The 25,156-nt window shown below is 34.4% G+C and overlaps 1 protein-coding gene across 2 annotated transcripts in view; it reads left to right on the top strand.

The window, feature by feature from the left end:
* Positions 1 to 25,156, top strand: part of CTNNA3 (catenin alpha 3) — a 1,492,617-nt gene that overhangs the window by 953,569 nt on the left and 513,892 nt on the right. For both annotated transcript variants that reach the window (XM_012762717.2, XM_012762715.2), the window contains exon 11: positions 19,734 to 19,890. In XM_012762717.2, coding sequence (XP_012618171.2) covers positions 19,734 to 19,890 — 157 coding nt within the window. The remainder of the gene's footprint in view (positions 1 to 19,733; positions 19,891 to 25,156) is intronic.

The following is a 25,156-nucleotide window of genomic DNA, read 5'->3' as shown; positions in this document are numbered from 1 at the left end:
TTCAGCATTTAATCCTACTGATGTTGACCACTATCTTCTTGTTGAAATTCTTACTAACTTACATATCTGAATAATTCCTTTTGGATGCATTTCTTTTGATGCCCAAATCCTTGAATATTTTAACTAACTTTATTATTATTTTTTTTCTTTCTCTCTCCTCCATTCCTTTCAAATCCTGGGACTCAATCCATCCCCCAGTTTCCACAACAGTCTATAACTCTATATGTTGATGACTCCAAAAATCTATTTTTCTGCCCCAGATTTTGTTTCTGAAAACATACATAGATTTGCCCCAGTATCTTAATTTCAACATATCCATAACAATTTATAATTTTGCTCCCCTAGACCATATCTTTTATATTTCTTATTTTCATCCCTAAATCATCATTAATTAAGTAATTCAAGCCAGACACTTGAGACTGTCCTTAATTCCGTAATTTTTATCTCTCACATTCAACTGGTCATGATTCTATGAATTTTGCATGTTAATTATCCCTGAACTCTTGCTTTCACAGCTGCTGTAGCCTCAGCTGACTATGGAGAAATGCAGACCCCTTCCTCTTCATCCCTGACTACAAGGGCTGAACATGAGAGTAGGAAATTGAAGGAAACTATAGTGTCTACTATGTCAGAAGACTAGGTCATTATGAAAATTATGCTTGGCCTGCATTATGGAGAGCATCCATTTCTTTCTGATCCATGACATAAAAAGACATTAGCTCTTCAAATAAACCGTGCCAAACCAAATGTAGGCTTGTCACCTACATTTCCCCAGAGAAAATTTCCTCTTGTACATAGCTTTGTGTCCTATTACTCAATCTAATTTACATAGCCCCACTCCCAGGAAACAGTAGTACCTTATTCCTGGTTCTATACATAGCCCAGTGAATTCAAGTCTGTAATTAAAAACCACAGCCTTGTTTATCTTCCACTATGCATGTTACAGCTCAAGCCTGCTCAGAAAAAAATAACATTTTAAATTAAAAAATGTGGGTCTGCAGTCAACAAAGAGGGGCTGTTTTCCAGTATATATTATTGATTATGTCTTCTTGGGATAATTTTTATCTATCTACTAATTCATTTGTAACTAGTAATTCAGTTTGTTTGCTTTTTTCCCTTAAGTAGCATACGCACAAAGTGAGTCCTCCTGAATGTAGGCCATTACTTCTTTAATATGTAATTATTACAATAAGTAGTGCATAGCTGTGGTACTTTGCATGCACCAGTGAATATGCTTCAGCAATTAAGGACTCCACATTCTGGAGAGTGAAATAAACATCCCAAACTTTACAATTTATTGTGACCAGGAATTCTTCTCCAATATAGTAGTAAATTTTAAATGGTAATATTTGCAATCATTTAATGGAGAAACATGGTTATTTTTCCATCCATTTTCAGAATGAAAAAGACATCCTTCCCAAACATTAACTCTTAATTTAAAAACATCAGGAAATTAAGTTTAATATATTAATACCTTAAGTTTATGTAGTTCATTTCTGTTTTTAAATCGCTTCCAAGGAAACTACTAGTAAATAATTTATTAAATTATTATAAACTATAAATAATGTAATTAGCTAAATAATTTTATGTGATAGCTTCAATTTGACAGATGAGTTGCCCAAACTATAGACTAAGATTCTAATTTGAGAAAGATAACATTATTCCATTCTCAGTGAATTTTATTTCTCTTTCATATGCATATGATTTTATATATATATATGATTTTTATAAAATACTGAGAAAAGTTCAATGACATTCCCTTTTATTGGCAGATTGTGACTATTTTTCTTATACTTTATTTTTACTCTTCTACCTAGAGATTGGTAATATTAATAAAAACCTCTATTGGGCGTTGAGCAGATGGGAAGGGGGAGGAGGGTATGGGTACATACATACCGTGTTTCCCCCCAAATAGGACAGGGTCTTACATTTATTTTTCCTCAAGAACACACCCTAGGGCTTATTTTCAGGGGATTTTTTTTTAAGTATGGTACAATAATCTACATTTATTCAAATATAGTTGTTGTCTTCTTCTGGAACATCGTCATAATTCTTCAAACCCTGAATTCCTTCCTGAATGTCTTGTGACTCTATTTCCCTTAGAAGCATTGGCCCCAATCTCTCATGCCAAGCAATAGAGCTTTCATGGGGCAGATGAGAAGGGCTGCTCCTCTTCTTTACCACTCCGAGAGGAAATGCAAGGGTTGTGCAGATATGCACACGCTCATCACTAGGTCTTATTTTCTGGGTAGGGCTTATAATGCACAAATGCTTAGAAATCCTGCTAGGGCTTATTATGGGTAAGTCTTATTTTTGGGGAAACACAGTACATAATGAATGCGATAGGCACCATCTGGGGGATGGACACACTTGAAGCTCTGACTAGGGGTGGGGGGAGGGGAGGGGAGAGGAGGGAGGCCATACACATAACCTAAACATTTATACCCCCATAAAATGCTGAAATAAAAAAGAAAAAAGAAAAAAAAAACCTTTACTTTGTTGCAAGGCAATTTAAATATATTATAGAGATCTCTCTTACCTTAAATGTGTGGTAAAATTGCTTCAATATTACTAAATGGGTGTTTCAGCTTAGACTCGTTCTTATTTTTCTGTTCTGACCTATATCTGACAATGTCACATAATCGAAGTCTGAAGAACTGGCAAAATGGCCAGTCTTTTAATATGGCAATTCCATGGATGAAATGACACTTTAATGTTTACCTTTTTCTAACTCCAGTCTCACTAGGGTTGAATATGTGATATGTAAATAGGGAAAGTCTGATGATTCAGTCCATGGTCACATGTTGCTTAGCTTGGAATAACCCATGAAATAGCTTAATAAGGAGATTTAATTAACACTTTCTCTATTGAATGTATACCTTAGCAGTGGCCCATTTTTTTCTGTGCTTCAGTGTTATAAATAAAATGATATGGGCATATTTTCATCACCTTAGGTACTGATGTAAGAGTTACTTATAGGGATGGACTTGTTTATTTGGGAAGAGGCTTTAATAAATTTATTGTATGCCTGCCAAATAGAAGGAACCTTAGACCGGAGCCCTGGTTACATGGGAAGAGGGATTCTATTCCTCATTCTCCACACACCCTGGGAATTAACATTAAAACTTTAAGATCACTGCTTTTTAGAAACAATGGGAAGCAGAGATCAGACATTAATTGGATGATCACCACTGAACATCCTATTACACAGTAAGATAAATACTCAAAAGCAAAGGAACATTGTTCCATGACAATATATAATCAAGGAACCCTACCTAGATTTGACAAAGATTCCTGAGGAAATGATGCTTGAGGTGAGCTCTACTGGATGAATTGTAGTTACCTAGGAGGAGGTAGATGCATACAGAAGGAGCAGCATAGATGAATACTCTTAAAAAGAGTAGAAAGTGAGGCAACTGATGGGAAATAATGCTGGAGGGGTAAGCAAGAGGAAGATATTTCAGGGCTTTAAACCAAGTTAAATACTTTCACTTTTATCCTAAGGTAAAAAGGGATATGGGAGCTTTATGAAATTAGTAATTTGTAAATATCAATTCGTAGAGAGTAGCTAAGGGCAGATCTAAAGCTATCTCAATTGTCCCTGTAGAAGATAATGATAGCATAGAATGGGGTTCTGGTGGTGAACACAGTGTCTTAGAAGTCAAACTACTGGGTCATGGACATTTAGGAAATTTTTTTTCTAAAAACCCATCATGAGAGAAAGAGAAAGAGACAATAAGAAAGAGCAAGAGCAAGAACAATAAGAAAGAGAAATAAAAGCAAGAAAAGTTGACCCTATTTCAGTCTAATTGATACTCCATATATATATATTTTCATAACATCCACCTTTGTAACTCAGGGAAAACATTGCTTATATGATCTAGATTCCATATACTTATTGCTCTTAATTGAGTATTTGTACAGGATTTTTCTCCCTTAGAATCCTTAAAATAAATATTTTATGTTTCCTGTATTGTTTTCTATATTAGAAAAATGGTAGATATATAGCAAATATTCTGTAATAATTAAAAAAGTTAAATTTCCTCATGTTACATGAACTGTTTTTAGTACTAAAAACAAAGTTGAATCTTCAGAAATTCCAAGTCTATTGAGAATGGCTAATCCCAAGTATTCAGATATTGCAAATATATGCTTTTTTGTCTTTTTAATTTTTGCCAACCTCTTATTATAAAACACATTTTGACAATTAATGAATAACTTACATTTTGCTTTTATATCTATATGAAATTGGACATTTAATATATTAATACATTAAAGGGAAACTTTATAGATGTTTCTGACATAAAATTCCTTTTCTAAAAAAGATAACTTGGCAAAGATATCAGATTGATTTTTAATTCCTTTCCTTGAACCCAAATGATTTGGAAAATAATAGAAGTTTCTTCTACTTCAAATTGTAAATTTATTAAATTCCTGAGTGGCATATTATAATGGATCCAAAAATCTCTGTTGTCTGTGTTTTTTAACCATGGGAAATTAGAATGTTTTTTATTATCTCAAGTTGTAGTACATATTATTGGTAACATGTTTTTAAAATTTTTACTTTTTTTTTATTTCAGCATATTACGGGGGTACAAATGTTTAGGTTATGTATATTGCCTTTGCCCCACCCGACTCAGAGCTTCAAGTGTGTCCATCCCCCAGACAGTGCACACCACACTCATTAGGTGTGTATATACTCATCTTTTCCCCTTCCCATCTGCCTGACACCCAGTGAATGTTATTACATGTCACTTAAGTGTTGATCAGTTAATACCAATTTGATGGTGAGTACATGTGGTGCTTGTTTTTCCAGGCAAACCATAAAAATAATATTTCTATAGATTCAATTTTCTTTAAATTCATATTTATTTTGCTAAGAAATATTTTTCTAATTAGAATATCAAAATGATTGTTCAGTCTAACAAAATTATAAATTCTATGTGTGTATATATATATATATGTGTGTGTGTAAATAGTGTTCTTTTGAATTCCTGAAGCACTCTTCTATTTTTTCCCCAAACTATCTGCATAGAAGTAAACATTTGTGAAATGTCTAACTCTGTATTAGTTGCTTTATTTAGATAATCTAAATTAATTCCATAAATAACCTTTGTAATAAGCATTTTTATGACCATTACAGATTAGGAAATTGAGGCTCAGAGAGTAAACAATTTATCCGACATCACACAAAATTGATAAATAATGGAGCTGGGTGAAAATCTAGGTTTTGACTCTAAATTCCATTTTTTTTTGTCTAAAAACCTACTTATTGGTGATTTTGTTATATTATGCTAAATAATTTATTTAATATTCTTTTCCTCATTCAGTAATTTGTTTCATTCAATAGGTGTTCCAATCTTAATATTTCATATAGAGAACAGTAAAACAAATGGCTTGATTTTCATGCAGAATGATTACCTTTTACAGACCTTCTGGGAGCATTATTCTTGTTTAATACATTTTCAATAACCTAAATAGTCCTAGGTTGAATTTTTCTTCTATTCTCTAGCAGTATATATTAAGAGAAACAAAAATTTATATAGACATGTAGTTTCAAAGAAAGCTATATTCTACCTGAAATAAGTTTCTAACCCCTCCTTTTCTAAAAAATGCTTTTATCACCTAGAGTACATTATTTTAGTCTCTTACATGTATATCTGAGGCAAGTGAAAGCCTTTTGAGAAGTTTTAGTGTGAATAATCCTATCATGCAGGAATCATCCCCTCATGGAATAAGGAGATAACAAGGTTGTGAGGACGAAGTTAAATGCATTTTCATTAACTGTAAACCTAGAGTCCATGGCAAGTTATGTCTCCTCACTACCATCTCCTGCCTTGCTCTCAATTGCTTTTATAATTTAAAATAAAGTTGTGACTATGGAAATTCATGGCAAGAGACATTGTATGCCTTAATTTAAAATGTAAGGGTAATTTACCATAAATAAAGTATAATATGAGAGAAGGCAAAATAGAAAATATTATCAAAACTAAAGAAATGTAGAAAGAACAAAATAGAAAGTGAGAAACATTTGGTAGTAGAACACCTTTTAAACAACTAAGAAAAGAACGTTCAAAGTTAGAGCACTGAATTTTATGTCATTAGTATGGTTGCTAGAATTCTGAAATTATTACCGTGTTACCAATTTAAGTGGATGTCATATAAATTCACCTCACATACAAGCTTAAATGTATTTGAGGCATCATATATCTAGTTATTTTAATTTTCTCTACATGCCATGACACTGAGGTAATCAGACCTATAGTCACTACATATAAATCATCTTTTTAATCCACAGAGTGCTTTTGTTATATTAACTACATTTTAAGATTATTTGTATCAATGCCAATATAGAATTATCTTTGGGAAAATTAAACTACATAGATTTATTTTCACATTTTAAGTAATTGTTTTTAGAAATCTTTCAACAGAGGTGTATATATCAGAAAATAGCATTAAATCAAATATTAAAATCTAAAGGAACCTTAGAGACATTGGTTGATTCCAATGCTGTCTTACCCCTGCCTCCACCCTGATGCTTATGTATCTATAACTTCTAGGAAAATGAGCCCTAAAGAGTTAATATGATGCTTATGGACATAAAATAAGTTTCAAGCAAAGTAAAACACTAACTTAACCACCTTGAATTCCAATCTAGAGTTCTTTCTATAAATTTGAGCCAATTATTTAATCTCTTGGTGCCTCCATTGTCTCCTCAGTAAGATGGGAATACAGGTAAAATCTTCCTCCAAGGATGAATAATAATAATGAAAATTAAGTGCTTAGAAACATGCCTAGCACATTGAAAGTCCTCAGTAATATTATTCTTTTAATTACTACACTATTCATCCATTTGCAATCATATTTTAAAAGTGAAATGGTATTTTTTTTTTTAAGAAAACCATTGTCACACCAAAAGGAGGATGGAGGGAAAAGAATCACTTCTCTGTGCAGACAACATTTAAAAAGATGCCTCTATCATCTTACCCGCAAAGATGCTTTCAGACTCAAGGTCAAGAGTTGGAAAACAAACTTCCAGGCAAATGGAAATCAAACAAAAGCTGGATAGCTATTCTTATATCAGATAACATAAAATTTAAAACAGTAAAAGTAAAAAAAAAAAAAAAAAAAAAAAACAGACAAAGATGGTCACTATACAATGGTGAAGGGAAAAATACATCAAGAAGACTTAACAATTCTTAATATTTATGCACCCAACACAGAAGCACCCAGATACATAAAGCAAACCCTGCTTGATCTAAATAAAACAATAAACAGTAATGCCATAGTAGCTGGGGATTTTAACACACCACTGACTAAACTGGACAGATTCTCTGAGCAGAAAATAAACAAAGAAACAATGTACTTAAACAGAGTCCTAAGATAAATGTGACTAACAGGCATGTACAGAACATTCCACCCAAATAAAGTTGAATATACATTCTTCTCATCAGCTCATGGAACTTTCTCTAAAATCAATCATATCCTAGTTCAAAAATCAAATCTCAACAAATTAAAAAAAAAATCATGCAATGTATCTTCTCAGACTACAGTGTTATCAAATTAGAGATCAATTCCAACAGAAACACTCAACACTTCACAAAGTCATGTAAATGAAACAATCTATTGCTGAATGATTACTGGGTCAAGGAGGAGATCCAGATGGAAATCAAATGATTATTTGAACTAAATGACAACAGAGGCACAAGTTATCAAAATCTATAGGATACAGCAAAAGCATTCCTGAAAGGAAAAGTAATAGCATTAAATGCTCACATCCAAAAGACAGAAAATTCACAAATCAGTAAACTAACTGCCTCAACAAACTGGAAAAGAAAGAGCAAATCAATCCTAAACCTAGCAAAAGAAAAGAAATAACTAAGATCAGAGCAGAGCTAAATGAAATCGAGAACAAAAGAGCTATACAGACAATTACTAAAGCCAAAAGTTGGTTTTTTAAAAAGATAAACAATATTGACAGCCCTCTTGCTAGATTGACAAGAAGTAGAAAGGAAAAGTTTCTAATAAGGTCAATTAGAAATGAAAAAGGGGAGGTCACTCAGACATCACAAAAATATAAAACATTATCTTTGAATATTGTAAATATCTATTTACCCAAGATCTATAAAATATGAAAGAAATTGACAAACTCTTAGAGCACACAACTTCCCTAGGCTCAGTCAGGAAGAAATAGAAGTCCCGGACAGATCAATATCAAGTACAGAAATGGAAGCATCAATGAAAAATCTTCCAACAAAAAAAAGTCCTGGACCAGATGGGTTCACACCTGAATTTTACCAAATTTACAAAGAAGAACTCTTAGGTATACTGCAGAAATTATTCCACAACATTGAGAAGAATGGTACCCTCCTCAACTCATTCTTTGAAGCCAGTATCACCTTGTTACCAAGGCCAGCAAAGGCCACAACAAAAAAAGAAAACTACAGACCAATATTCTTCATGAATATAGATGTGAAAATCTTCAAACAAATCTTAGCAAACTGAATCTAACAGCACATACAAAAAAAATAATAATAATTCATCATGACCGGGTAGGTGGGCTTTATCCCAGAAAATCAAGGATGGTTCAAACATCCTTGGTTGAACCAAGGATGATTCAAATCTATAAATGCATTTCACCACAGATAAATGAAAGCAAGAACAAAGACCATATGATCTGTCAATAGATGCAGAAAAAGCATTTGACAAAATCCAACACACTTTTATGGTAAAAACTCTTAACAAAATAGGCATAGATGGGATGTACCTTAAAATTATTAAAGCCATATATGATAAACACACAGCCAATATCATACAGAACAGGGAAAAATTAAAAGCATTCCTGCTTAGAACAGAAACCAGACAAGGTTGCCCACTATCTCTACTTCTATTCAACATAATGCTGGAAGCCCTTGCCAGCACAATCAGATGAGAGGGAATTTAAGGGTGTCCAAATGGGGGCAGAAGAGATCAAACTCTCACTCTTTGCTGATGATATGCTATTATATCCAGAAAATACCAAGGATTCAACCACGAGATTCCTGGAATTGATAAATGAATTCAGTAAAGTCTCAGGATATAAAATTTGTGCACACAAATCAATGACATTCATGCATACCAGTACAATCAAGCTGAAAAGTCAAAGACACAACACCTTTCACAATAGCACCAAAGAAAATTAAATATTTAGGAATATATTTAATGAAAGAGGTGAGAGATCTATATAGGGAGAACTGTGAAACACTGAGAAAAGAAATTATAGAAAATGTAAACAGATGGAAAACTCTACCATGCTCATGGATTGATAGAATCAATATCATTAAAATGTCTGTACTACCTAAAGTGATCTACAGAATCAAGGCAACCCCTATCAAAATACCATCATCACTCTTTACAGATCTAGAAAACATAATTCTATGCTTCATTTCAAACCAGAGAAGACCTCATACAGTCAAAGCATCTTAAGTAAAAAGAACAAATTGAGAGGCATCAATATACCACACTTCAAGCTTTACTACAAGGCTATAGTAACCAAAACATCATGGCCTTGGCAGAAGAACAGAGATATAGACCTTTGGAACAGGACTGACAACCCAAATATAAAACTATCATCATATTTTTATCTAATCTTTGACAAAGCAGACAAAAACATACATTTGGGAAAAGAATCTCTACTCAACAAATGGTGCTGGGAAGACTGGATAACCACATGCAGAAGATTGAAACTGGGTCCCCATCTCTCACCTCTCACAAAAATTAACTCATGGTGGATAACAGACTTAAATCTAAAGTGTGAAACCTTAAGAATTCTAGATGAAAATATTGGTAAAACTCTATAGATATCAGCCTAGGCAAAGAATTTATAAATAAGGCCCCCAGAGCAATCACAGCATCAATGAAAATAAACAAATGGGACCTGATCAAATTAAAAATCTTCTGCATAGTCAAGGAAACTATCATTAGAGTGAATAGACAACCTACAGAATGGGGGTAAAAATTTACATGCTACACATCTGATAAAGGGCTGATAACCAGAATCTATATAGAAGTTAAGAAAATTAGCAAGAAAAAAATCAACCTCATCAAAAAATGGGCAAAGGGAATGGACCAAAACTTTTCAAAAGACAGAATGGCCAGTAAACATATAAAAAAGTGCTCAACATATCTAATCATTATAGAAATGCAAATCAGAACCACAATGAGATATCACTCCAGTGACAATGGCCTTTATCAAAAAGTCCCCAAGCAACAAATGGTGGTATGGATGTGGAGCGATTGGAACACTCTTATACTGCTGGTAGAACTGAAAATTAGTACAACTCTTGTGGAAAGTATCTGGAGATACCTCAAAGAGCTAAAAATAGAAATACCATTTGATCCAGCAATCCCACTGTTAGGCATCTACTCAAAGGAAAAAAAGACATTATATAATAAAAACATCTGCACTTGAATGTTTATGGCAGCACAATTCACAATTGCAAAGATGTGGAAACAACCCAAATGCCCATCAATACATAAGTGGATTAATAAAATGTGGTGTATGTATGCCATGAAATACTCAACTACAAAAAATGATGAACTAGTGCCTCATATTATCTTGGATAGAGCTTGAGCCCATCCTTTGAAGTGAGGTATCACAAGAATGGAAAAATAAGCACCACATGTACTCACCATCGAATTGATGATACTAACTGATCAACACTAAGGTACTCACATGGTAGTAATTTTCACTAGGTGCCAGTAAGGTGGGAGAGGGATAGTGGGAGTGGGTATATGCACAACAAATGAATGCAGAGCATGCTGTATGGAGGAAAGGTACACTTGTAGCCTTGGCTTGGGTGAAGCTAAGGCATTATATGTAACCAAAATGTTTGTGCCCCCATAACATTCTGAAATTTAAAAAAAGGTAGAGTTTAAATAAAATATTACAATGTTTAAGTGTTCATTTTGTCATTTCAGAGGATAGGTACCTTTTGTAAAAAAAAAATAGTGTTTGGTTTTGACAGGCCAAACTGTATGGGAGTTAAAGCGCACACAATCTGAGGGCATTCTTTAAGAAAAAGTGAATATTTATTTAGAATGCAAAAGTAAATAACAGTTACTAATTTTAAAATGCTGACAAATATCAAAATATGTATGACACAATCCAGAAAATGATATGACTTTTGTATAAATTATCTATTAGATGCATTCCTATGAAACTTCTTTTTTCTTTTCTTTTTATTAATTTTTGTTTGTCTTCTTTCTTTCTGTTTTTCTTCCTTTTTTCCCTGCACACTGTTAATCACCTCTAAAATAACTATTTTGCTACTATCACTTTCTATAAAGAAGGTAGGAAAGTAATTTGATCTTTGTTTTAGTGTAGTTTCTTTGGGGGTATTTGAGGAAGGAGAGCACATATAATTAGGAAATATAAAGAGTCTGTTATAATACTATGTCAGTACCACAAGTATGAAGGTAGTGGAAAGCATACAGGGAAGTGACCATAAACTACCTAAAATTACCTACTAAACCCAAGCTAAATGTACCCTCAATTCAATTTCCCCTTAGCTGAACACCAAAATAGTGTGGATGGTTTTACTACAACAAATGATGATGTGAATACATTTCTAGGGCCTCTCTTGGGGTCTTAGAAAGAGTATGTACAAGTGAGAGGCTCTGAAATACAAGCTTCTGACTCCTGGAGGGAAACAAAGAAAACTTTGAAACAATATGAAAATCCTGAATATTCTGAACCTAGTTCAGAGGTTTGAGAGTTTCCGGAGGCAAATGTGTGCAGGATGTAATAAAAATAATCTGATTTAATATAAAAATATGAGGGGGCTTAACCTAAGGCATGCTGAGGCCCTGGCCATATATATACCAACAGAAATGGTGGGAAGCCTGAAGAAGGTAGAAATGGGATCTGGCGAAACTAAGTAAGCTGGCATTTGCCAGTACTGCCACACAAACCAATGTCTTGAGGAGCTGATATGGGCAGGCCTCTATGAGTAAGGAGAAATGAGGAGCAAGCACAGCCTTTAACAGTGAGCATAGGTAGGGAATGTAGTTCAAACAGCAGAAGCCAAATTCAAAGAGGAAGTGGTTGACAAGAGCTTTCAGGAAGTCATGGGGTTCCATGTATTACTCCTATAGTCTCGATCATCTCCTTTGCCCTTCCTTCTTGCTTGACAAAATACAGCTCAACAAAACAAAACAAAACAAACAAAAAATACTTTTTGTAGGTATCCAAATTGGAAATGAAGTAAAATGGTCATTGTTCATGGCTGAGCTAATCTTATATTCAGAAAATCCTAAAGATTACACACACAAAATCTTTGAGCTACTAGCATACAGACAGACATGTAGATCAATGGAATAGGATAGACACCCCAGAAATAAACCCTTGAATATGACCAAGCAATCTTTACAAAGCTGCCTAGACCATTCTATGGGTACAGGGCAATCTTTTCAACACATGGTACTGGGAAAACTGGTATATACATGCAAAAGAATGAAGCTGGCCCCTTACCTTGCACCATGTACAAAAATTAACTCAAAATGGATCAAAGGCTTAAACATTGCAGCTAAAAATATAGAACTCTTAGAAGACAACATAGAGAAACACTACATGGCATTAGATTTAGTAATGACTTCTTTCATGTAACACCAAAAGTGCAGGAAACAAAACCAAAAAATCAATATAACTTCATAAAATTAAAAATTTGTGTACATCAGAGGATATTATTAAGAGAGTGAAAAGGTAACCCAACGAAAGGGAGAAAATATTTACAAATCATATATTTGGTGACGAATTAATATCCAGAATATATAAAGAACTCCAAAAATTCAGCAACAGAAAACAAACAGCACAATTAAAAAATGGGCAGAAACTTAAATAGGCAATTCTCTGAAGAAGATAAATACATTGTCAATAGCACATAAAAAGATGTTCAACATCACTAATCATTAGGTAAATGCAAGTCAGAACTGCAATGAGATGCCACTTCACACCATTAGTATGATCGTTAAAAGAAAGAAGGAAAGGAAAGGGAAAAAGAAAGGGAGAAAAGAAGGTAAGGAAAGAAGGAGAGAAGGAAGGGAGGAAGGAAGGAAGAAAAAGAAAAAAGAAAGAGAAGAAGAGAAAGGGAAGGAAGGAAAGGAAAAAAGAACAGGATGTGAAGAAAAAGGAACAATTGTATAATGCAGTTAGGTGAACTCCATCAGGCCCCTCTAGTTCTGATTTTACTAGATGGCTTCTCTCTATACATATTTGAAGCCTCCATCACTAACTAGTGGTTTCTTCATAAATTCTAGTTCAAAATTTCAAGATAGAGTAAAACAGCTCAACCTTTTACATCAAGCCTCAAGAACAATGGCTAGCCAGCCTACAGGTTGACTGTTCTTGAGTTGGGTACCTGCCTATGACCGAAATAATGTTGAAGAGGAGGAAAATGATACCAAACCTGGCTCCTCTCAGTGTGAGCTGTCAGCAGAATAGTTTCTGTTGGGGAGAGTTTATGAATACAGCAGTTACTAAGATTAACATATTTAGTACACCAAGAAGCAAAAATGAATAAGACATGGTCCCTGTGAAGAAACTCATCACCCAGGAGCAGACATGTGTATGAACACCCATGCAATAGAATACCTACTATCTAGTTATATGGGCAAAATACTTTTAAAACCCAAAGGAGAAGACAATTCAGTTTGTTGGGTATAGGGAATGGGATAGGCTTCAGAGTGTTAGGTTTGTCTGTCTGTTTCCTTGGTGCCCCAGCTCGCAGTGTCAAGAGTGAGGACTGGTACTGAGTTGACCTGATGATTGAGTGATCACAGATACAGAGCATTTCCACACAAACAATTCATTATGGGAAAAAGAAAGAAGTTACATGAAGTGAAAGTGAAGAAGGAAGCTACACAAAATGACACAAGGTGATAATACATTCCAGAAGAGAGAAGAACGAGTCAGTCTCCGCGAGTACAAAAAGATGCCGAAGTCTGAGCACTCTCTGTCTTTTATATGCTTACTACTTTGTACCTCTTTTCTCCTGGCAGGATTAGTTGCTGTTTCCCGCCTTTGGGGTGATTGACAGGTTGGGGTTATATAACAGTTTACATAACGGCTTACATTACAGGCTGCTTTTGTAAGTTTCCCTTTATGTGCATGAGTCTTCCCCAGAATCCTTCATGAAAACTTCACCCATGTTATGCTAATTAGATGGTAATGGTCCCCAGGTCAGTTAAAGGTCACTAGGAGCTCCTTACTGTGTATGTTCCCACCAGGGAACAGTTCCTAGCCACAATTTGGTCCCTAGCTACAATTCGTTCCCAGCTGCAATTTGGTTTCTGCTCTCTGACCTTAGCCACTTCCTTGCCACCTATTTGTCTTCCTTCCAACCTAACAATAGTACTGTGTTTCCCTGAAAATAAGACAGGGTCTTATATTTATGTTTCCTCAAGAATACACCCTAGGGCTTATTTTCAGGGGATGTGTTATTTTTTTAAGTATGGTACAACAATCTACATTTATTCAAATATAGTTAAGTTGTCTTCCTCTGGAACATCATCATAACTCTCCAAACCCCAAATTCCATCCTAATTTTGTGTGACTCTATTTCCTTTAGAAGCATTGGCCCTAATCTCTCATGTCAAGCAATAGAACTCTCATGGGGCAGATGAAAAGGGCTACTTGTCTTCTTTACCGCTCAGCCAGGAAATGCATGAGTTGTGCAGATATGCTGCGTAGCCACGCCCATCACTAGGTCTTATTTTCTGGGTAGGGCTTATATTGCACAAATGTTCAGAAATCCTGCTAGGGCTTATTTTATGGGTAGGTCTTATTTTCAGGGAAGCACTGTAGGTGGTAATATTTCCGTGGGTTTGTTAGAAATAAATGTTTGCTGAGATGGGATAAACCTACTGTAGTTCCTAATCCCTGGTGGTACTGGTCTCTGGCCTGTTAGGGACTAGGCCACAGAGCTCCAGCGCCCCACCTCCCCCCACACCCACATGGAAAAATTGTCTTCTATGACACTTAGGAAAGGGGCCACACAGCAGGAGGTGAGCAGTGAGTGAGTGTATTTATAGCAGCTCTCCATCCCCATTGCTTGCATCACTGCCCAAGCTACACCTGCCTGGGTCCACACTTTCCCCGCTCCCTGTCAGTGAAATAATTGTCTTCCATGAAACCTGGACCTTTGGTACCTGGTGCCAAAAAGGTAGAGCAGGGAAAGGAATAAAGCAAGGGCTAAAGTGGATTCAGGTGTAAGAGCACAGTCACACAGGTATGAAGATGTGTGATGTGATAAGGAAGTGGACTGAAAACTGGCTGGAACAAAGACTGAAATGAGGGAGATTATTACAACAGAGTGAACTGTAGGAAAGGGTCAACCTATGGATGTTTTGACTGTGATTAGTGAAAAGGAATTTGGATTTTGTCTTTAGTCAACTAGAAGGTTATCAAAGGTAATCAGAAAGTAGGGAACATGATCACTTCTGCATTTGAGAAAGAAAATGTGTTTGGAATAAGGACAATGGCTTGGAGCAAATAGCAACTGGAAATAGGAAACTATTTAAAAGGCTATTAAAATAATCCAATTAAGATATAATAAAGCCTAAACTTAAAGATATTCTTTCAAAGATGATTTTCAGGGGGCGGGGGCATTCTGACATGTATATACATCTCTACCATAATCTTTAAAAAAAAAAGCCTCAGAAAGTAACATAACTCATTTCAAATTCTTTAGTTATGCATGAATATTTAAGAATACTCTTTTTTTCTCTCTCTCTTTACATATAGCTAAAATGCTAGGAGTCTGACATGGGCATGAATATTTCTTCTGCCTTAAAGTGGGTTGGAATAATTCTTCTGAACTGAATTTGCTTTTAGATTTAAGCTAAATATCAGGAGTGTCAAGTAAGGTAAAGCTTTCTCATAGTGTGCAGTGTTGAATCAGTGGCAGAGCTGAAAATGTTCTTACAAAATATAGCCTGTCTTATATCCATGACTCCATATCCCCACTGAAGGTTTAAAAGCATGGGTTGCTGTGAAGGCATAATTTCAGCCCAACCACATGTGTACTCAGTTGTCCAATTGCAGGAACAATGAAACACCAGAGACCAGAGCCTTTACAGTGTACACAAAGGTACATTGTAAGTTAATAGGTTAATAAAACTCTAAAACTGAAGTCAAGGAATACTTCACAGTAGTTATTTCTAAAGTTAGTGTATGTTTTCTTAAAATTTAATGTGTTTCTCTTTTATAAAAAGAAATAAAAGAGAATATCAACATAATATTTCCAACCAACTAATTTCTTTCCTCCTCTACTTCCAATAATTTGTTAAAAGAAAGTCATTTAAGGCACAGCCTTTAGGTTACAGGGTAGAAAAAACTGCTTTTTATTGTTATTATATTTTGGGGAAATCTGAATCCTGTGTCCAACATTTTTTTTATGCACATGACTTCTGTTTTCCAGATTCAACAGCCTTTTTTACTCATCATCATTCTTGACTCTCCTATAGCATTTGACCTTTTAAAAAGCTGTTGTTCTTCATCTTCTGACCCTTTAATTCAAGACTTTTCTACCTTCTTTGAAGATTCCTTCTCTCATGTTCATTCCTTCTCTCATTCCTTCTCTCATGTTCCTTCTCTCATGTTTTCTCTACTTAATCTTTTCCTCCTGTATTCTTTCCTCCCACTTTCCATTGTATTTTCTTTCTTCCAACTCTATCACTATCCCTTCTCTGCTGACCATTCCTCAGGAATCTGTAGCCATACCATCCTGAAAGTGCTTGATCTCTTCCGAACATTCCCCAGGAGGTGGAGTTAGGCTCTATCTCACTGCTAGGTCATTGCACATGTTATTATCTCTTTCTAAAAGGATATCATCACTGTTTATACAAATTTCTGCTTATTTTTAAGATTTTAGTCTTTTGAGACATCTTTTTTTTTATGAAGTTGAGTACCTTTCCCATGTGTTATAAAGCATCTTGTGCTTACTCTTATGATAGCCCCTGCATGATGGCACTTACCATTATAGTAAGATATTGTAGTCATTCTGAGTGAGGTCCCCAGACGAGTAGCATCAGTATCACCTAGGAACTTTTTAAAAATGCAAATTCTCAGGTTCCTTCCCAAATCAACTAAATCAGCAACTCTAGGGATGTAGTTCTGGAATCTGGAGTTTATTAAGCCTTCCAGGTGATTCTGATATAGATTAAAGTTCAGGAACCATTGGTATGTTGCAATTGTCTAGAATTTGGCTGATTCCCTTCCCAGACTTCAGGGTGTCTTAGAATAGAAACTGTGATGACAACTTTTTCATTGTGATGTCACTAGTGTCCTGTGCATAATCTGATAACATTGATGTGATGCTACACATTAACATCTGCATTAGAATGTTTATAGCAGCACAGTTCACAATTGCAAAGATGTGGAAACAACCCAAGTGTCCATCAGTATGTTAGTGGAGTAATAAGATTTGGTATATGTATACCAAGGGGTTCTACTCAGCCACAAAAAACAATGATGATTTAGCACCTCTTGTATTATCCAGGATAAAACTGAAGCCCATTCTACTAAGTATCACAAGAATGGAAAAACAAGCACCATATATACTTACCATCAAATTGGTATTAGCTGATCAACACTTATGTGCACATATAGTAGTAACATGCATCGAATGTCAGGCAGGTAGGGCAAGGGGGAGGATGGGAAGGGTATATTCACACCTAACAGGTGTGATTTGAACTGTCTGGGAGATAGACATGCTTGAAGCTCTGGCTCAGTGGGGCAAAGGCAATATATGTAACCAAAACATTTGTACCCCCGTAATATGCTGAAATAAAAAAATAAAAAGTAAACAAAAAATAAAAATAATTTGCTTCAATGTCTGAACAAATGAAGAGAATGGGAATAACAACTTAAAAAAAATGAACTCCAGTTCCACATCTCTGATTGCAAACTTTGTAATTTGTATGGAGAAACAAGAGTCACTTCAAAGTCAACTTCTATAATAGGAAAGTTGACATCTAATACCCCTCATCAACACTATCCTCCAAAGCAGCAGCACACATCTGCCTCTACCACCCTGATTGATTTTGAACTCTCCAACCTGCCCTTCTTTAACAATATTGTAACCATTCTCCCTATTACTCATGGAAAAAAGAAAAAAAAAAACTTTAGTAATCATCTTGCTTTGAAGAATTATGAAGAATAACTTCATTTTTCTGAGTATACAACTAAAACATATTCCCATAAAAAGTCTGAAAATTTCACAAAATAAAGAAAAAGCACTAGAAATTCCACCACCCAGAGAGAATCATTACTTGTTGTGTGAATTTGCCCTACTTTTATTTCAGCATGTGTCTAGCATGTTTGTACATTTTTAGATGTAGAAATGGCATCTGATAAAGCTTAATGTTTTATACTCTACTATTATTGCACTGTTGTGGATGTATTTCCATGTCCTTAAATAGTGTTTACCAAAGATTCCTTAGTGACTACCTGGTATTCCTGGCAATAATCTTTGACCTAACCTCATCCTCCTCTAATTAGTTGAAAGTCCCATCATGTCCTTTTCATTACTTCCCGCATTGGAGTTCAGGTTCTTTCTCACTCCTATAACCTCTTGCAGTAGCTTCCTATGCTTGGCTGTGAAATTGATTTTTCTGAAGTGTAGTTCTGAGAAATTGTCCAGAAGGCAACATAGCTCTCCAGTGGCTTCCAAATAAGGCAACAGTTCTGAGCAGGATGGTCAAGGATTCCTGCTGGTCCCTTTTGCATAGTGCAGGACTGATAGGACTCTAGATAGAACTGCTTACCCTTCTCACAGCATTTCCCCTGTCTTGTCTTTTCTTGAATCTTGCCATTTCTTTGTCCCAAAATTCATTCCCATCACTGATTTTACTCAAATGTCTGCTTTAGTATAGGCCTTCCTAAAATTTCAAACCTCCTACCTCTCCCACCACCCCATTCCCTATACTCTTTTTCTATTTTTTCTCCTTAAATCCTTATAACCGTCTAACAGATTATATATTTCACTTATTTAATCTATTTGCCTGCCACTCTTGACTGGAATATAACCTCCACAAAAGCAGTGATTTCTGTTTGTATCTTCTTCATTGCCATATACCTTAAATCTAACAGTGATTTACATATAAAAGACAGTTGATTTATATTTGAAGTATTGAATGAATAAATGAATTAATATCTACTGGTGACATTCTGTAAGCCCTCAAAGAAGTTCAAACTTTTATTCCAATGCTTTGCATATAGTAGGCATTCACTACCGAATTGTGCAATGTGAATCCAAATCCCCTGTTAAAATATCACTCTTCCCTGAAGCCTTTCCTTGGCACTTCTGCTGAAGGCAATCTCTCTGCTGTCTAAAGCCCGTTGACCATTATTTGCTGTTATAACATTTATTGCATACTGAATTAAGTTATTCTTATACCTTTCCCCTCCCATTGAGTAATATACAGACTCCTAAAAGGCAGACACCAATTATCTTTTTATCTCCTCCAGTCTTTAGTGTGGTGACAATAAATAGTTTTAAAATTAATTATTGTCAAAAATAAAGCTAAATTATTACGGAAGCAAAGAGGAAGTTACACATTGAGGCATTTTACCATTTTTCCTATCGTTAAAGATGAATGTGTTTAGTCTTCAAAAGAAAAAATAATATCTGTCATCTGCACAATGGTGACTGTTCCCAAAGAAATCACTATGTAAACATTCTACATCTTTACAGATTATTAATGCTGCACTTGCATTGGCTGCAAGACCCAAAAGTCAAGTGGTCAAAAACACAATGGAAATGTACAAGCGCACATGGGAGAATCATATACATGTCCTCACTGAAGCAGTAGATGACATTACAAGCATTGATGACTTCCTCGCTGTATCTGGTATGTGTTTGATCTTTTAATTTGTATATTTGCTCTTGTCAATTTTCTGAAATAGAATAATACTGAGTATAATTCATTTGATATAAGGAGCATTTTATTGGTGGGCTTTCTGGAAGAAAAGTGTTGTTATATAGTAGCATCAATGGTCTACTCTGGGATTATGAGCCTCATGCCTTATAATCTTCACAATTCAACAGTTTACTTCTGTCTAGAAAAGAAACTCCTATTCATGGGTCAAAGCATAATAGAAAACAGTAGCTGAAAGTCTAGGATTTTTCCTGACTTTTTAAGTGAATAAACATTTTCCTTCTAATAAACTTATATCTCTTGATTTCCCTGCACTTCTTTTCCAACCAAAATTTTCTCCACTTGGGAACAAATATTAATGGGAAATTTAATTGATTTCAGATACAATATGATAATTCAACTAATAGTATATGCAGTTGGTAGTGTAATCCAAAGAAGCAAAAAAGCCACAAAACACAGTATAAACATACCTCAGTCTCAGACAAGCTTGAGATTCCACATGAAGACCAGATTATTCTCTCATCACAGATTTGAATGGCATCCCACAGGATTGTGCAAATACCCTCATAAAACCATATCCTCAGAAGCATAACTCAAGTTTTAATTATAGTGTTGTAACAGCAAAGAATTAAATAATTTTTAGTCTTTTTTGTTCTCTTAAAAAGAAAGCGTTTTCTAAGATGAATTACATATTTTTTTCTTCTTTTTTTGTTATGAGAGCTTTTCCTGGAATGTGTTAATATTCTTTTTTTATAAAATGCAAATTATCATGAATATTTAAAACCATTTGTTAAAGTGTTCCTGATGTAGTTCAGCTTAACCTATTGAATTTATTTCTATCATATATACATATCCATATATATATATAGCCCCACCCTAAAAATAATTCCTGAAACCTAGTATATTTTCATGGTATACTAATATATGAAAAGGAAATGTATGCTAATTTAATTATTTTAAATTAGTTTTTATTATAGAGTTGGAAGCTTTGAAAATGTGTGAGAAAATATTGATAGCCCTTGATTTCACTAGTCAGGAATAATAACTGCTGATATCTCATTTTTTTCTATTTAGCATTATTCTACATATATATTTATATTTTCAAATATTTGTGTCATACCATATATATACACACACACACACACATATAGAAATCATTTGCCTTTTTACACATAACATTGGCTGCATATTTCTACATCATTGTATATTCTTCAAAAACTCATTAATTTATTCTCCTTTTGTTAGCATTTGGATACATTGTAAATTTAATTATAAACAATGCTATGTTAAGCATATTTTTATCTGTTTGATGTATCCTTAGTATAGATTTTGCAATGTGAATTCAATCAATTTCTTATAATGGAGGAGTCTCTTGTAATTTAATTGTTATAAAGGCTAGGTTCTGTTTTGTAGTTGGTTTTGGTTACAAGCCCAAAGAAATTATTTACACTAATCAATACAAAGGGCGTTTAATATAGTAATACTGGTAGCACATAGGAAGAATCCTCTGGACAGACAGGAAGGGGAACCATAACTGGCCAAGCCTTGTATGGTTAGAGCCGTGGGAGCCCTGGGATCCAGGTGCCTTCTGAGTCCTCAAAGCAGGAGTTGTTCATGGCTTTCTTTTCAGTATTGGATTAACCTGACCTTCTGGGTCTACTTTATTTTTTTAATTTATTTTTTTATGGACAACTTTAGCAGTTGCAAGTAATAAAAAAGTAATATAAAAGTTGCTTAAATTAGAAATCTTTTAATTATCTCCAGTACCTAGATGTTTGACATAATCGGTTGTAGGCTTACTAGCCCTAGCATACCAGAGGACTTGAGTAGGGGAGGGGTATCTTATCACTAACATAATTTAGAATCATCAGTGCAGGAGGATAATAAAAAGGAGACTGACAGTTAATGTGTTTAATTGTTTTTAAATTCTCTACTTCTGCAGAGAAAATGCCCCATTATTTCCTATATCCAGGGTGGACTGCTTCTACTTTCTTGAGCTCTGGATGCCCTCCTTGGTAGTGGTTCAAGGTTATTCATGATCTGTGTAGGAATCTCTGCATCCTGTTGACCTTTTGTAGTTCCATCTTAAAGCATTGCATCTCAAAGAATTACACAGTATCACCTAAAAGATAAAGCAAAGGTTGCTTGCAGCTTTTACTTATCAAGGAGGAAATCTTTCCCAGATGTCTTCCATCAGAGAGTCTCTTACTCATCATAGGTCAGAACTGTGTCCTTTATCTATTACTGAGCCAATAAATGGCAAAAGGACATGAAATTTCCATGATGACTTTAGAAACTTCTGTTAAATGATTAACAACTGGCTGTGTGCCAGAGTGATCCTAATGTGTAGTACCTGTTGATTACTATGGCATAAATACTCCTACCTTGGCAGGTTTCCAGCTACAATGTGATGTCACTGAACTCTGAGTTGTTAAGAAGTATATAGAATCAGCTCTTGTGAGCTGGTATAATATAAACGGATCCTAGTAGAGCACTGTCATAATTCAACCTGTTTGACTAGTGACTTACAGCACAAAATCAGAGGCTTTTAGCAAAGAAGAAAGGAAAATGGCTATTGAACAGACAATGAAGTGTGTTTGCTTAAAACATGGAGTAGCTTCACCTGTTCTCTCAAGTTTTCCTTCGTTCATAAACTTACCTTGTATTGGTCTAGCATGGGCTTTAGTGATTCTCCTGGTAACATCATAACTTTCCATTGTTTACTACCACAGATGATGGCATCTTTTGTCAGAATTTTCACAGCCAAATAAATGAGAAAGAATCTAGCTTGTCTTATACATCTTTTTAATACCAGGGTACAAGTTGAAAATCACAGGCCAACGAATAAATGGGTTACCTTTTAGTCAGATGGCTAATCCTGGTTCAACGGAAGCTGTGACAATCTGGCAGCTTGTACATGGGGCAGATATTCTTAGAAAAAGTTGCAGGTGTGTTCAACAATAAATGACTTATCTGGTACATTTTTAAAATGACCTTTTAAAGTAGGATATTGTTGTTTGTGTTCAGAGACTTTTGGTTCATCTGCTTGTCAGGTAGATCACTTAAAAAGTTAGTTCTCAGGTATCTGAATTGTGAGTTACCTAAAGAAAATTATGTTTTCAAAATTTTTGTAAACATTTCATCTTTTTCATGAATTTTCTTTCAGCAGTCAATAATAAATCAGTTTTTTCAAATTTTTATTTGAAAAGATTTCCATTTATTCTTAAATTAGTTGTGACAACTTGTGGATACTCCACATTAAAATAAAAATTAAAATCAAAATCTAAAATCAGTGGGAAAGGATGCTTAGACTTTATTATGTTATTGTCATTAACACAGGTAGAGATTAAGTGTTGTAAAATATTTTCTTATAATATTGTTTTACAGTCATTAAATGATCTATTATTGACTAGAGGCTCTTGATATAAGGGTATCTCTAATACCGAATGTCTTCTATTTATCTATTGCAGTTATAAATATAAAACTATCATTGACAATTTTAAAATTATTTGTTTATATCATGAATGAATGTATCATGATATAGAAGTGAAAATACTTATTTTCAGAAGTCATATTCAGGATTTTTCAGGATTTTTTGTTTCCTGCTATACACAGAGAAAAACAAATATAAGTACAATCAATTCTTTCTTAAAATCATAAGTAAGATAGCCACCTCATCAATTTATTATATATTTTAAAATTTTTTGTGTAAAAATATAATTAAGCAGTGTACCAAAAACCTATTTTTGAAAGCAAAAAGATATTTAACAAGCTAAGTTCTCGAAAGTTCAGTTGTCCAAAAGAGGCTATTTTTAGTTTGTTATTTATAAAACAGTATCAGTGCTTTCTCAAAAGTAGTTAGAAAAATTATTTCAAATGAATTTGATTCTAAACATTTTGTCCCATCACTGACTATAGGGCTTATCTCCATATCATTCACTACGCCTGTTATCATTCTCTGAAAATGCATGTAAAAAAGCACCTGTCAGAAAGTGGCTTTTCTGAAGATTCTTTGACCACTTGAACATCTGTTCTATTTATAACCAGAGGATGTACCTATGTGATGAGATTTGAGAAACTCTGTCTTATCAGCCTGTTGTGATGCTTGATATGTTCAATATTATTAATAGTTATCCATGTAAGAATATAAAAAACATCTAAGATCTCTGTTTTAGATGCAGAAATGTAAATATATGCATCAGCATCTTGAACTAATGCATAAATTGATTCATTCTGAGCTGTGAACTTTGATGGAAGGGGAAATGATTCGGACCATAAGAACTATGCAGCAATCACTAAAACTTATTAAATGTGAGGGTTTACAAAAATACAACTTATCTTTCATGTATTCCTTCCTTCATTTATTAAATATTTGTTGGATAATTTTAAGTATTAAACTCCATAAAAGGTACTGGAGATTGCATAATGAGCAAAAGTTAGTGGAAGAGATAACTTGCAAAAGAGCTGTGCAATTGGCATTGTTTGTCAGAAGGGACCACATGAGGAATGGAGGAAGCCACTGACAATGGTTTTGAATGTTCTATAATAGACATTGACCACTTAGGAATTAGAATTAGCAATGTTGTTCCTTTATTACAAAAAGTATTCTTATTTTAAAGATAACATCACATTGACTCTCAGTGAATTATAGTATTGAATGGTAGTTGAAAATCTTCTTTATTTTATATCTAAATTTCTCTTACATATATATAGTTTCCCCTATAGCCATTGCTACTACTGTAGTGCAAGCCTGTCTTTTACCCGACTTGCCATAGAATCTTCCTAATTGAACCTCCTGCTTCTACAATTTTCCTTGGAGGTCTTAATGTGTATTTGCTGAATGAACACAAATTTTTATTCCTTTTAAAATACTATATCACTTTAAGTTTTCAGGTTAATGTCTTGTTCTTTCATTAAATGTGTTCAGCCTTGGAAATCATATTTTAAAAAATCTTCAAATTATAAAAATCTAACTTTTAGCATCAATCATCATGATGCTCTTTGGTCTTGATTTAGTAACACAAAGATAACTCTGATATTGCCATCAAAAATGTACTAACAAGAATTACTAGCAAACTACATACTTCCCTGGGGTCTAATATCCCCTATATCTGTACATCCCTGGTGCCTGGCCAACATCCTCTCATTTCTACCCAAAGGGCTGCTCTGTAAAAAACACCAGCTGAACCCAGCAGTGCAGCTGTGTTTACATCTCTCAAGCTCACACTTAACCCTAAAA

This window comes from Microcebus murinus, chromosome 14, assembly GCF_040939455.1.
Source record: "Microcebus murinus isolate Inina chromosome 14, M.murinus_Inina_mat1.0, whole genome shotgun sequence".
Taxonomy (NCBI): Eukaryota; Metazoa; Chordata; class Mammalia; order Primates; family Cheirogaleidae; genus Microcebus; species Microcebus murinus.
Note: the sequence above shows the minus strand (reverse complement) of the source record. Positions and strands in the feature narration are given on the sequence as shown.